At 42.6% G+C, this 14841-nt stretch overlaps 1 protein-coding gene across 5 annotated transcripts in view; it reads right to left on the reverse strand.

The window, feature by feature from the left end:
- Positions 1–306: 306 nt before the first annotated feature.
- Positions 307–14841, reverse strand: part of LOC121316232 (transcriptional-regulating factor 1-like) — a 55612-nt gene continuing 41077 nt past the window's right edge. For 3 of the 5 annotated variants that reach the window (XM_041251160.1, XM_041251159.1, XM_041251158.1), the window contains 13 exons: positions 14694–14743; positions 14237–14387; positions 12044–12301; positions 10215–10533; positions 9218–9284; positions 8737–8876; positions 7958–8061; positions 6980–7055; positions 6623–6711; positions 5605–5718; positions 4515–4703; positions 3451–3650; positions 307–1492 (listed from right to left, as the gene is read on the reverse strand). In XM_041251160.1, coding sequence (XP_041107094.1) covers positions 1255–1492; positions 3451–3650; positions 4515–4703; positions 5605–5718; positions 6623–6711; positions 6980–7055; positions 7958–8061; positions 8737–8876; positions 9218–9284; positions 10215–10533; positions 12044–12301; positions 14237–14387; positions 14694–14743 — 1995 coding nt within the window. In that variant the 3' untranslated portion in view covers positions 307–1254. The remainder of the gene's footprint in view (positions 1493–3450; positions 3651–4514; positions 4704–5604; positions 5719–6622; positions 6712–6979; positions 7056–7957; positions 8062–8736; positions 8877–9217; positions 9285–10214; positions 10534–12043; positions 12302–14236; positions 14388–14693; positions 14744–14841) is intronic. The other 2 variants (XM_041251161.1, XM_041251162.1) reach the window with 2 other exon arrangements.

The raw sequence follows: 14841 nt of genomic DNA on the forward strand, positions 1-14841 counted from the left end.
AAAAAAAAAAAACCACAACATTCTCCTTTAACCAGTAGCTGATGCACCGATCCCTGGGTTAGTTTAATGAATCACTTGGATGGGTCTTGAAAAGTTGCATCTCCTGTTAGGAACTCTTAAAAGGCATGTCCTATATGACAAATCTCATTTAATACCCTTGACACATCTGACCACATACTGTGTTGCGCCTTTGTCCAACTGTCCAACATTATGTGATAATATATATATATATATTATATATATATATAGATATATATATATATATATATATATATATATTATATATATAAATTTTATTATAAAATAATACTGATACCCATCAACGGAGATCTAGAATCATCAAGTTCCAGCTCTTCAACACACATGTAGGTTCATTTGCACACAAGGTGTGCAACAGATAGGACCTGACATTTTTTTAAATGATATTATTTGGAAAGCAAGGGAGTGCGTCCTGACTGACACAAACAGAACTGAACAAACCCCGAACACCACTTCATTCTGTGCTATTCAGGATTCCAGTGTTCGTTGGTTTGTTCGGAATCTAAACTGGAGAGTAAACCAGGGCTAGTGCAGAAAGACTGTCGCTCGTATGGGAACTAACCAGCAGTTTCACATTTAACACTTTCTAGTGCCTGTGCTTCACTTGTGAAGAGGATGACCTGAGGATTTAAATGGAGTTTAAATCACCCCCCCTGAATCAGACTCAAGCTCTAACACCACTCGTTCTCTTTCTCTCTTAATAGAACAACATTTAAACGGAGTTGTGTTCTGAACTCATATGAATTTGCATTCTTCCTCTCTCTCTTTCTAACACACACACACACACACACATTATGAGAATAACCAGAACCTAAGAAAAGCTCTCCCCTCTCTTCTACAGCAGTGCAATGATTCACTGAACCTTTCATCTTTGTTGTGTGCTCAGGAAATCTCTTGCTCTCTCACACAGCAACTGAAGATATCTGTTTCTAAGCTTGGAAGCCCCTATTCCTTCACATTGGTATAGAAAACTAGAGACCCAAGCGGTTTCTATACATTCCTCAAAATCAAGCTTTAGCCAAGCACCACTTCAGGACAACTTGATCCATCCCTCCCTATCTCATGTCTTCAATCCATCAGCATTGTCCTGCACAAAGATTCCCACCATTCCCAAACAGGATCCACTGTAGCTCCCCAGCGCTGCTCTCCTCAGTGATCGGTAACTGGGAGCGCCCTCCGCTCATCCTCTTGGCTCCTGTTCTCTCCCCACCCCCGTTACAGACCCTCTTTGCAGTCTTGCAGGAAATCTTCCAAGTCGTCGGTTAGCAGGAGGTGTGTGTGCAGCGCCTCGCTCTGGGGCCCATGCTGTTTGATCAGACCCATGTGGTCCAGGGGCAGCATGATGGGCCCGGTCACGTCCTGGGAGCACTGCTGCTGCTTCTTGCGCTCCTGCTCCTCTTGCTGCCGATGTGTCTTCATGTGGGCGTTGCGGCTCTTGATCTTGAAAAACACCCTGCAATTCAGAGGTGGGAAGTTTAATAAATCTAGAACCTCCACCTATCACATTGGGTCCTTTTGGGTTTACATGGTAGGGTTGTGTTTGTGAAGTTTATTTCAAAACCCAGTGAGTTCTGTATGGTTTCAATCAAACCAAACTACAATGCATCATTTTGCTGGGGCATTTTCGTTTTAATTGAACCAAACTGAGGGGGTGGTCTCAGTTCATTTTGGCATAAAATCTGAGTTCTATTGCACAGAAGTGTGATGTGAACTCAAAAGGACTTTCATTCTCCACAAACCAACTGGAAACAGCCCTTACTACACTTACTGCATTTATCGAGTTTACTTTTCATAATTTACACTTCTTAAAACTTTTACTGTGGTATCTTTGTGAAATACTTGCTTGTGCCAACGCTTCTCATGGTTTCAGTACGTTTTGCTTTTATCATGGAATACCACAGATAACCATTGTTGCTTTATTTTCAAATGAAACTAGATGGTCACAGCAGCAGTAAGTTCAGGGTTTACTGTTTAATAACATATAAGGTGATTAGAAAGGAAGTTTACCACATCAACGCACCATATCGCAGAAACAGTAGGCTATAGGAAGCTGAAATTTGCAAACTGTTGTTAAAGGAACCATTGGAACGCAAGTGCTAGTTATAAATTTTGTCACTAGCGGGTGCCACTGGTTACTGCTGCATATTTCCACACAACAGTACTATGGGTATAAACAATCCTGTCACTCGCAAGGCAGCTCAGTCAAGCAACATGAAGCCGATAAGTGTGCAGAGAGCTGAAACGGTCAAGTTTTTTTTTTTTTTTACAGCAAAGGAAGCAATGCCGAGGCAGCTCTCAAGGAATACCTTAGAGTGCATAACATCCGCAGCAGGCCATGTTCAAGAGCTGCTGTTCACAAGTTTATCAAAATATGCACTTACGATAAGCTTCGTAGCGGCAGACCACCAACACCAACTGAAGTTGTCGCTGAGGTCAGCCATGCCATATGCAGAACAACCCAGCACAACCGCTGTCGCCCGCCGTCTGGGTTTGCCCAATTCAACTGATTGTAAGGCTTTTCGTTCAACTCTGCGGATGTTTCCATAAAAGCTGCATCGTGTTCAAGCATTGAGGAGATGGATTTCATCAGATTTTGCTTTGCAGTTCTTGGCACGACTAAAATTGGATGACCAGTGGCCTGCTAATATCCTGTGGACGGATGAAGCGCACTTCACCCTGTCTGGAAGTTTGAACATGTGCACTGTGTAATCTGGTCGGAGACTAATCCAGAGAAAAGTGACAGTGTGGTGTGGTTTTAGGGCTAACATTCTTATCGGACTATTCTTTTTGAAGAGCCATCAGCAAGGAGACCTCAAACCCGCACAGTCACTGCTGCACGATACCACACCATGCTGACAACCCATGTCATTCCATTCTGAAGCAACAAAACGTGACAAACACTACAGTCTTCATGCAGGACGGTGCACATCCGCATATTGGTAAGCAGGTGAAAACACGTCTTGCAGGAGCACTTTCAGGACAGAATCATTTCACATCACTTTCCTTTGAAAGGCCACCTCATTCACCGGACCTTACACCAGTGGATTTCTGGTTATGGGGGTACCTGAAGTCACCGTGTAGAGGGAAACCTCGCACATTTCCAGACCTCAAGGATGCCATTGTCTGGGAGGTGGCCAGCATACTTGATGAGGTGCATAATGCTGCCGTAATGTCCATTGTCACACAAATGCAATTCATTCTGGATCATGGAGGAGCACATACTGAAGCTTGTGATTGAAATGATCTTTTAGCCACATCGGTATCCCCGCACCCCAAATACACAGACTTCACAGGTTCAGCAGAGTTGTGGTTCAGCACAAAAGTAAACGACAAGTGAAGAGGAGTAAAGTGTAACGTGTACATGTTGAAATGTGTAAAAGCAGGGGGTAATGGTATGAGTGGCTGCCTTACTTTCCACACTCCTTACAGGGGAAGATCAGGGTGGGGTCGGTCTCTCCGCTGGTGGTGCTGTGAGCCGGGGAGCTCTTCACAGAGCCGTACCCAGACTGGGACGTGGCTTTGGGTTTGCCTCTCGGAGACGGCTTTGCCACCGGGTTTGTGCCACCATGGATACGGACGTGGCCATTCAGAGCCTGCATGGAGCTGAAAGCCTGCAAAAAACAAACAGAAACACACTTCAGAAATATTATTCAAAAATATGTTATGGTTTCACTTCAGGTGGCAGATTTTTTTAAAAAGATACTATAGGTAGAGTTGCAAACAATCTCATCTCTGGTTTTGGGAACAACCTTTATGATTTTTTTTTTTTTACTGTAGCATAAGTATTTATGCATAATAGTAATTTAGAGTTTGATTGCAATCTTTCTAAAATAGGATATTTTTAACTTTTGTCTTTGTTACCATGGTAAAGCACAGGGCTACATGGTACATCCTTTCATAGTGGAACACCATCACAAAGTGCTTTACAAGGTGCAGTGAATACAAGAAAATCCATAGTACTTCAAAACAGAGAAATGCATAACACATGATATAGAGAGGAAAGTACTTAATACATGATAGTAGCATAATACATGAAAATAGTACACTAAATAGTGTGGCTGGGTTTCAGTGCAAGCTTTAGTTCAGCTATGGTGAGATTCCTAATGCCATCGGTGAGCTCCAGAAACAAATCTACATTAGCACCAAATATAATGGCAAAAGATATGGCTTAAATGCAAAACATCCAGTATTTCTAATAACTCACCGTCAGCTTCTGTTGAAACGGCAAAAGACCTTGACAATGACTGTTTTATAATCATTAATACTGTTTCTCGTTAAAATGTCATTGCCGCGGAATTTCACATTTCTTGTTGTAGATTTTATGAAATTTTACTGCAGATTTCCATGGGGACTAGTTAATGCATAGTTTTAACATGGAAGAAACATGGTAAACTGTAACACTGCCACACAGGTTTACTATTGCAAACTCTTCTAAACATTCCTCAGGGTATAGTGCCCTTATTTTAAATACTCACAGCTCCACAGTTGGGCATTTCACACACAAAGCAGGTGTTGAGCTGTACTGAGGCATGGTAGGCTTTTGGCTCTAGGGAGGTTTTACCCAGCAGGTCTAGAGACTTGGGTGCCTCAGGCTCCTCCTCCTCGCCAGACTTCCTGTCCTCTTCCAGCTCATCCAACTCCACATCCTCACCCTCGCCACTCTGCTGCATGCAATTACAAGGACAGGATTAAAGAAAGTCTTTGAATCTGTTTAATTGTGTCCCTCTCCCCACCCCCTTTGAAACTGGAAAGGGGGAGGGAGACTCCCAAGACACGCCCGAATTGATCAGCCAAGTATAAAAACATCCAATGCACCCTTTTTTGTGCTCGTTTTACTCCCTTATCCCTTAACCTCCCCCATCACCACCTCACTGGTTCCCGATTGCCCTCGTGGCCAGGCAATCGTCCCTTTGCCATGCAGGGTCAAGGCAAAAATCAATGGAAAAAAAATAAATCTATATGACTCATTAAGTCAAGGATATCCACATTGTCATTAATGTCCTGTCTCCTGATCTGTGCCCCGTGTTAAAGCATTCGAAAGCACCCCTTGGGTTTTCTAAACTCACTGCTCACTGTTGCTGCCGCCTCCCATTTTCATAGTGTTTTAATATATTTTAAGGGGAGGGTTTGTTGCTCCTGAAACTATTTTAACTGTCCAGAGTCCTCCACTAGACAGAGAAAAGTTCAGCTTAGCAATCTGAACGTCACAATTCTGTGTACTTCAGTATTAATAAAAATCTTTTTCCAACCAAGTTGCGGTTCTCTATTTTTTAGAGAACATGGTGTTCAAATACACATAGTTTGTGCTAAATCCTCAACAGTGACACTGAACAGGCTGGGAAACCGGGGTGGTCTGTCAATGACCACGGCCATGTAACATTGTCCATGTATATCATGCTGAAAATCTTAATAAAATCAGCAGCAAGACAAGGATAGGATTCATGCTATTCGAGATGACTCTCAGTTTTGCTCTTTGTCCAATTCTGGGATTGTGTTTCTAATGGTTTGCCACATTTCCTCTCAGGCAGCATGTCTAAAAAAGGACAATGTTGTGGGCAATCTCACCATGTCTTCATCCTTGATGTCTACCTGGCGGGTCTGGTGTCTTTTCCCCAGACGGAGCTTCTTCTTCCATGTATAATAGTACTCCACACACTGAGCTACTGTCTTAGTCTTCACCTGCAGCACAGTGTATTTGAGGTACTTTAAGTAAAAGTAACAACATAGGAACATTACAAAACCTACGAACAAGAGGTCATTTAGCCAATCAATGCACGTCTTCCTAGTAGCTGATTGATCTAAAAACTTGGTCAAGTAGGATCTTACAGAATCCCAGTGATTTAGCATCAACATAGTCAGTTGACCCATTCCATACCCTCACCACTCTGTGTAAAGAAGTGACTCATACCCTCCGTCCTAAGTCTATCCACTTAATTTCCAACTGTGTGTCTTCTGGTCCTGGTTACTTTGTCAACTCCTTGTAAAATTGTAAAAACATGATTAGTCCCCTTAAGTTTAGTTACTGTAAATCCTTGGTGTTATACTAGCAGAATAAAACCACCAACTTTGTATACCTATACTTGGCCCAAACAGAGCACATTTTCATTTTATTTAGATCTAGTTAGGCAAGACCCAAGATCAGACGTGATCCGAATCTCACAAAGCCCTGGCTGCATGCTAATTGTAGCAACTGCCGGACGAAACATCAGTGACGTTCCCAAACACCATTAGTTATTAGCTTCAAATGGCATGCTGTTTTGCTTAATATAGCATTTGAGGTACCTATGGTTATTTGTAGCTGACAGAGAAGCAAGACTAACTGCAGAACTGATTAAAGGCATTGAGAGCAATTATAATTTTTACGGTGTTGGTTTCAACAACTCATAATAGGATAATTATACATTTCGAGATTAGGGGGTAGGCATCATCTTTTCAAATTAGTCTTGTTGTGTCTGTGTGTACACATGCCATGCTTTAATTAGGGGGAACCTAACTAGTAGTACTCAGCAAACCCTGGTTGGGGTGTTTCCCCATTCACATTGCAACTACAATGAATTTATAAACAATACAAAATTAATCTTACTGTTTTCTGTACAAGGAAGAAGTCTTTGTTGTGTGTGGTTAAGGCTTTGTTGAACTGTTTCTTCTCCAAAGGTGTCCATTTATCAGATCCTAGGAATGAGAAAAGGAATGGGAGATATTTTTAAAAAGAGTTGGAGAGAGTGTAGTAATCCACATGATTAAGGTAAGGAAAGCTGTCCTGTTGTTATCTGGCTCTGTACCAAACTAAAAGACGGACCGGCCTTGAAGGGAGTAGAGATGTACTCTCTTTAATAAGCTGGTCCCTCCAGGGCAGGGTACAGCTACAGTGCTCAGTGGCAGGGCAGACTCCAGCACAGCACACAATGACTTTGTGAGAAACAAAGAGAAACCAGCTTACCAGCATAGTGGTAATCAGCCAAAGGGTGAGATTTTGGTCTCATGGGCTTCAACAGCAGCAGCTTTTCCACAGTAGCCTGGCCAAGGAAGAGAAAATGGGAAACACTGCATTTATTTGGAGGACAAACGCCAGCCCTGCAGGTGGCCACTTCGGCGTCAATGTGACGCTCCTTTCGGAGTCCCCAGCAAAGACTGGCTACTTCGCATAGCCAGGACGTGAACTTGCGCTTTATGACTGACCCTGCACACCACGCGCCTGCGCTTCTGCCAGGTGAGCCACTCAAGGTGAGGACTGAAAAGGGTTGAGAATTTAAAGATATTTCAACCAACATAACAAGGTTCAACTGACATTTTTCTGTTCTTGAATTCAGCTGGGACTAAAATTCACCACATACACTGACCTCCCCAAGGTGTTTAATAGCAATTAAATTACCTGCTGCATGGATGTATATTTAGGCAGCATGCTGAGTCCACTTCATTATATTTGAGATATTAAAGACATGTTCAGCTGGTTTCACAGACTGTGGTTATCACTACCTGTAAATCCTGGCACATCCTGGGGGAATCAGGGAGAGTCTTCCACTACCTTTCCACTATTTTTTTTGAGCGAGAACCAAACTGTGAAACTCTAGCTCAGTGCTGAGCAGGGCCAGGAGTCACTACACTTTTTTTTTTTTTTTTTTTTTTTTTTTTTTTTTAACCATACAGTGTTAAAGGCCGAATATCTCTTGCCAATCAGAACCAAAATTACAGCTCTCTCCGAGAAGGATTCTTCTTTTTTTGCGTAATAATCTGGTCGGTGCATTTCAGTGGTATTCAATAATATAATGCAACGCATTCATTACATGTGAACTGCATTGCATGGCTCGAGCACAGCAGTGGAAAAACGACCAGGCTTGTCTCAAGACACAACGTGCTGTCTACATCCCCCCACTCCCAAATAAAGAATGCCCTGTATTTGTTCCTTCTCCTGACCCACCATGAAATCTCCTCTGGTCTCGAAAAGGCAGTGCAAGGCGTATTCAGCATTAGTCCCTCCCCCTGGAAGGACACTGGAGCAGGCCATATTGACCAAGTCTTCCACTAACCAAAGAAAAACAAAAAACACACACTTTCAGTATATCAAGTAAACATTCTTAAAAAAAAAAAAAAGACAACAAACAAATACATTCTAATAAACAAAACCTACTCTCTCGCTCATACAGACACATTTCCTTTTACCAGTGTGGTGCTAGACTCGCTTAGGCAGTTAAATAAAACAATAATAGCTTCCGGGATATTGTAACAGTGAGTAAAAGTATAGTTAAGAATATATAAATGAGCAAAACAAACAAACATTTTTGTAAACTGCTAAATTTGAGGTGTCCCCTGTCACATTCGTTTAAAAACCCATCCCTATTGGGAAACATATGGGAATGTGGCCAGGTTAAAATTGGACAAGTGATTGTCAATTTAACCTGGCCACCAGAATGTAAAGGGGATTCATTTCAGGGATGTCCCAGTCATTCTGAAGCTTACACGTTTACCGTGTGGCTCCTGCTTTTACCTGTCTGAAAACAGGCTGCCCTGTTACAGGGACATTACAGGAACTTTTTTGACAAAAAGTTAAAAAAAGTGGTCATACAAAAAGACACATCGAAGTACACAAACACTACCATCACTAAATTACACTGAAAAGCCCTGTGAAAGTGTGCACAGGTTCCAATTAGTAAACGTGGGCGAGCACACAGTTTGATCAGTGAACGCTCTTGACGATACCTCTCTGCTGAGCCCTGGGGCTCTGCAGCTCTGCTCCTGGTGTCCACACCATACTGGCCTTGTGTTGATCCCGCTCCACTGCTGAATGGCTGTGGAGCTCAGGAATCTGTGCCTGGAACCCGGGGCCAACGTTGATATGCCTGGAACACACCCGCCACTGTTAGACAAGCAGAGCTTCTCCATTTTTTTGGTCTGGGGGACCCCTTTTTTAAAAATAACTTTAAATAGAGAACCCCAACTGGAAACAGAAAAGGAAATTTTGAAGGAAATGCTAATGATTCATAGAGGCACCCTCAACCCACCAGTTCATGTGCAAAGCAGCTTCTGGCAGCTTATTCAGCAGTACTGCAGAAGGGGGTTAGCAATTGCTGTTTTGATTAGCTTTAGAATGTTGGATAATTACCAGACACAGATGTATTTCTGTAAATTCACATATTTACTGGGTTTGAGCAGTCTGTTAGATAACAGAAAGGCATCTTACGGTTCAATGTCGACAGCCTGCTCTCCTGGCCGGGGTGTCACTGGGATGCTGCTTCCATCAGAGCTACCTGCCAATGGGAAAAGACATCTGTCAATCAACAGTTCAAATACTGCTCACCAGTGAAACACTCACAGATATAGTGGGTCCCACTGAAAACGTCCCTGGTACCGCTGCAAATCGTGTGATAACTCGAGGCAAGTCAATCTGGACTGTGGGTATCCTGATGTGCAGCAGAGTGTGGCAGAGAGCTCTTAGGAATTTACTTGGCTGTATACCACTGTTCTTAAACAAGAGAATTTTTGCTAAACATTTGTTTAATACCCCTTCCCGCTCTTAGAAGTATATTAACAAACATGCTGTATTTTTAAAACGATTGACAACGAGGCTAGTATTGTATATTACAGGCTGTACTGTTAAAAATTGTTACATTGTTCTAAAATATAATTTTAAAAAAATGTTACTGCTTGTATTAATGTTTTTTAGTCAGCTCCTGAAAGTAGAAGATTAGGGCTGGATTTGCACAGCACAGCCCTAACATCATGATGCTGGTAACATTTGTGGTTGAGCAAAGTCCAGCAATGTATAGTTTAAAATTTAGAGGGCAGAAGCCATTTAGGCATTCTGGTCTCCAGAATTATAATCCAACAGGTCTGCACAAACATGCATTTTGTTTTAAAAACAGGATATCCGTTAGCGCAGGGTTTCCCAGTCCTGGTCCTGAGGGACCCCTGTGTCTGCTGGTTTTCAGTCCAACCGAGTTCTCAATGACTTAATCAGTTGGAGATATAAAGTTAACTATACAATTTTATAACCAACTTGAAAAATCAGCAACTTTTTAGGAGCTGAGAACAATTAAAAAAGGTCCAATTAAATATATTATTAGTTCAATTAAGGATTTAATTAAGTAATTGAGAACTCAGATGGAATGAAAACCAGCAGACACAGGGGACACCAGGACCAGGATTGGGAAACCCTGCGCTAGCAGAGCTGTACTCACTGGTTCTGCCCAGCAGCACCCGGGGGGTGATGGGTATTATGGGGGGCATGCCGGTGTGGAGGACGCTGCTGAAGAGGCCAGGGGCGTGCCGAGTGGGGCTCAGCATGGGCGGGGGTGTGTAGGGGGGAATCTCGCCCTGGATCCGTGGGGAGCGCAGTTGGCTCTGGAACAGGATGGCGCCCCCCAGAGACAAGCCGAGGGAGGGTGGGGGGATGATGAGCGGGTCCAGACGGTGCCGGTACTTCTTCTTGTCTGGATGGCAACGCCCCGCACTGACGCCTTCTGCCTTCTCATTCTTCAGCGGCTTGCGGACAAACTTCTGGAGGGGTGAGGGGAGACGGTTCACAGTTACAGCACAGAGAAATTAAAACAAAGCAAACAAACACTTATTTCTGGGCTGCCATGAAAACTTCATCCTACCAGGTTTATACTTTTAAATAACATAACTATGTACAGAACTCATAAAACCCTTTTCCATCAATGCACTTTTCCCAGCACTCCCAAACCACTGCTCTTTAGGATACAGTGAAGATGACATTTCATGATGTTTTGGGAATGTTTTAAAGGTTTAATTTTAAACAACTGAATTATACTTAAAGCAAATGAAGGGTACTTTTATGACAGTCCTTCACTTTTCAAAAAATGAGATTAGCCAGTAGTAGTTGAGTAGTAAGGTCTGTTTCAGTCTGAGTCCTGAACGTATTTTGGACATTTGGACAATTCACTTCCCCTTTAACATGTTTTAGTTCTAATGTTAATTTTGTATAGAGCACAGTGCACCCAGGTGGCTGAATGAAAATGCTGAAAGTTTTTTTTTTTTCCTGTCACAATTTAAAAATAGCCAATTAATTATGCAGCCGGTCCCTGTAGTTGGGTGGTGTCCTCAAGGCTATTTCACTGCTTTCCTCACATAGTGCTGGCCAGAACACATCAAGGAGTTGCAACTCCACTCAACCTGCATTTTTGGAAGACACAATCCAAATCAGAGATTATTCTTACACAGTAATATGAAGTGTGGCAGGACGGAAGCCCTCCTAGTGTAATGTGTAGGTGTGTGTGGGGAATATTGGGTTGGCAGGGAGGGTTTATATTCCTCCCTGCCAGAACACACATTGGAATATGGCTGGGGCCATAATGGAATAGTTAATGATTAAGTAGGCTTCAGCCACAGGTGTATACAAAGGGAAAAATCAGTGGTGTTAATGTTAATGTTGGGGTTAAGGTTGGTGAAGGTGTGCGGTGCTGTGTTTTGTCTAAACCTTTTATTTTGGCCAATGCGCCTACTTGTTTGCTTGTTAGTGCATTTTTGTTTATTTTCGTGTTATTAAAAGTGAGCAGCTTCTTGTGCTTGAGTCTCCCTCCCTGACGGAAACAAGGCTTGCCAATGACGTTATCCTGTCACAAAAGATCTTAAACATACTATGTGGGATGCACAGAAAAAATGAAAATGAAATCAAAATAAAGCTGTAAATAGGTCAGAAAGACATAATTTATAAAACCTCACATTTTAATACTACTGACTCTTCAAAAGCTCACAATGTTTAAACCCTAAACTAAGAATTGTCCGGCAGCTCCTTCAATATTACAAAGGCTTAAAATAATTTCAATACCAAAACAGGGATAGGAAAAACCTTGACCAAAGTAATGCATTTCGAATGGTTAATTTGATGCAAAAGGCAAGCACACAAGCACAACAAAAAACAGGCAAAATGCCAACACCAAACAAAGCAATTAAATCCCAATGCGTTCTGTGCGAGAGCTCTCAGACCCTGTCTTACACAGAAAGCAGAGTGGGGAGGAGCGATATGATGTGACATCACAACACTCACTGAGGAGGCAGGGTAGGCCACTGCGAGGGAGTGTGGCGGCTGCTGCAGAGGCTGCTGGGAAGCTGGCAGTGACGGCAGTGGTGGAGACTCAGCCATCCTCACCAGCACAGGCACGTCTCTGTCGGGGGGGCAGCAGGAAACGGGCGAGAGGTCAGCAGCGGGCCGCACGGCAGGGGGAAGCGTTACGGGTACAGAGACAGGCATGACGATGTGCAGGAGGGGGTCCACCTCTATGGGCAGCTGCTTGTCCCCTTCATCCTGCACACAGACAAGGACAAGGGCATTCAGAACTCAGGGGGCAAGTATAGAGAAAGAGATGAAAGGACAGCAGGGGAAGGGAGAGAGGTAAGGCACAGAAGCTGGCCCATAAAATAAATATTATACTGCAGAAGAGGCAAACACACTTGGTTCACTATACCAAGATCTTTAGTGTTTGCCAGCTTCTATACACAGTCCTTTAGGTGTAGAATATATAATGTACACTAAAGTATCTTTCTGCTACTTGTTTATGGAAGGAGGATTCATTCTGTGAATTTATTATTCTATTTGTTTTGCTAAGCTGTGCTGCATTGGAGATGAACTACTTAATAGCCAAGATGTTTTAAAAGGGCACTTCTCTGTACTAACAGCGCACTGTTATTGTGGGAAGCCCTGCCTAGTTCCAAGTTACAGAATTTAAAAACAACTGGCTTTATGAGCGCCTCTATTATAGCCCGTCAGCTGGGATTCTGAATCCCCAGGGAGTATAATAAATCATAACAGAAAAAAGCAATAGGGTCACAGCACACAGATGAAGGTGGTAATCTAGCCTGAGATTTGAGATGAATGGAGTGATAACCAGTGCTTTAAAATCTATTTTCTTACTTCTCATGAATTACTTTATTACTTGGTACTTCACTTGTTTTTTGAGGCTATTCAGATATTTCAAATACAATGCTGTGCTGTAGATAAGCTTCTCTGCTGTAGCGCTGTATCTGAAATTAAAAGTGTAAAAAAGACAAGATTTTCAACACAAGAAAAAAAGGGGGGCACAGTGATAATGTTGCTATTGCCAATGGATTAAGAAAATGGATTTCAAAAGTAAAGGTTGCATTGCAACATTGGATCCTTGACGGTTACTGAAAGTGAGCCTCCATAAAACCATACAAATGTCCAGGTCTTCAATGTGCACTTCTGCAATGAATACATGCTACTGTAAATATGACATCTAGTACTGCACCAAGTTAAACATATCTCTGTCTGCTTTCAGGTGGTGTTACGCTTCCTTCAGTGAGTAAGATGAAATTACTTTAAACCTAGTCTAGTACTAGATATCATGTTTCAAAATGAAAACACATGCTTTCTATAACATGTGCTTCTTTCCAAACTGCACATTTGAGACCTATGTAGCTAATGGAAGTGCAAAACAGATGTATGTAACTCTTTTGTCAGCTGCACCAAAGCAATTCAAAAGGGTAGTTTTCTTATGATAAGCACTGTCAACAAGTGAAGCTTTGAAAGAGAAACAGCACAGAGGAACACACCAGCTTGTTCTTCACCTCCTCTCTCACCAGGAAGGCTGCGGTATTGAAAAAAGAGAGACAGGGACTCAGAGAAACCACATTTTAGAAAACGCATACATCACAAAGACAAAACATCACAAGTGAGAAGCAGGTACAGTACATACAAGAGCCCTCGGACTCAGCGAACTGGCTGCCCAGCTTTCGTCAGCCAGCCTTTAACTTCTTATTTCCTGTTTATAATCAAAGTACATCATATAAGGAATCCACTTGCCAGTCAGGAGGAATACATGGATTATCAAAAGGCAAGCAGGAAGGATTAAAACAATGACCCTCCTGAAATATAATGGAAACGTAATGCTCTGACCTGTTCCTAGGTTTTGTTTTGCTATTATCCTGTATGTGTCAACACCTGTACCATTGTACATCTCAGATTTAAGTTTAACCCTTTTAGTTTTTCACCATACGTTTTGGAAGTGACTGCACACACATGGTTTTACTGTAATGCATTATGTCCACAGTCAGTTGACTTAATATACTGAATACAAGGTCCCAGTAGAAAAAAAGCCAGAAGCAAGCAGCAGGTGACAAGCAACTGCTTTCAACAGACACTTAACTGCAGCTTCCCCACATCCCCTCCTTGCCGTCCCTTCACTCGTCTCCCCTGGCCTCCCTTGGTCTCCCTGCTCCTCACCTGCTTGGGGCTGGGTGCGGTCCTCGTGCCCCCATGTGACCTCATGTGGCCGTTGAGGGCGGGTAGACTCTTGAACTCCTTCTGACACATGGAGCACATCAGCTTGTTCTTCACCTCCACTCTCTCTTGGAAGCCTGTGTTATTGAGGGAACTGTGTACACAGACAAAAAACAGTCATAAGAACATAAGAAAGTTTACAAACAAGAGGAGGCGATTCAGCCCATTTAAGCAGACAAAAGATTTGGCCAATACCCAGGTTATGAGAAAGTGCAACGGCGAGCCCTAAAAACACACGTACCTTTAATAAAACGCTTCTGCAACCATGGAAGAAGCTTAATTTATGAAGTATGGCGACCACAATAATTTCTACCCCCTCAAACTGATTAGTATTGAGATTTTCCATTTACCAAGAGGAAGCAGTACAGTGCATTACTAAAGACAATGACAAGCCCTTTACCTGTGGTCAGGAGAGGTGGGATCTCGCCGTCTTTCTGATGTTAATGACGCCTATGGAATATAAAGAAGACTTTTTACCTTCAGGTTTGGAGCTCATCTAAAAAGGAAGAATCAAGCAGGCAGAGCACAGTACCAGAATCAAACCACTG

Source organism: Polyodon spathula, chromosome 5 (assembly GCF_017654505.1).
Source record: "Polyodon spathula isolate WHYD16114869_AA chromosome 5, ASM1765450v1, whole genome shotgun sequence".
In the NCBI taxonomy this organism is placed as follows: domain Eukaryota; kingdom Metazoa; phylum Chordata; class Actinopteri; order Acipenseriformes; family Polyodontidae; genus Polyodon; species Polyodon spathula.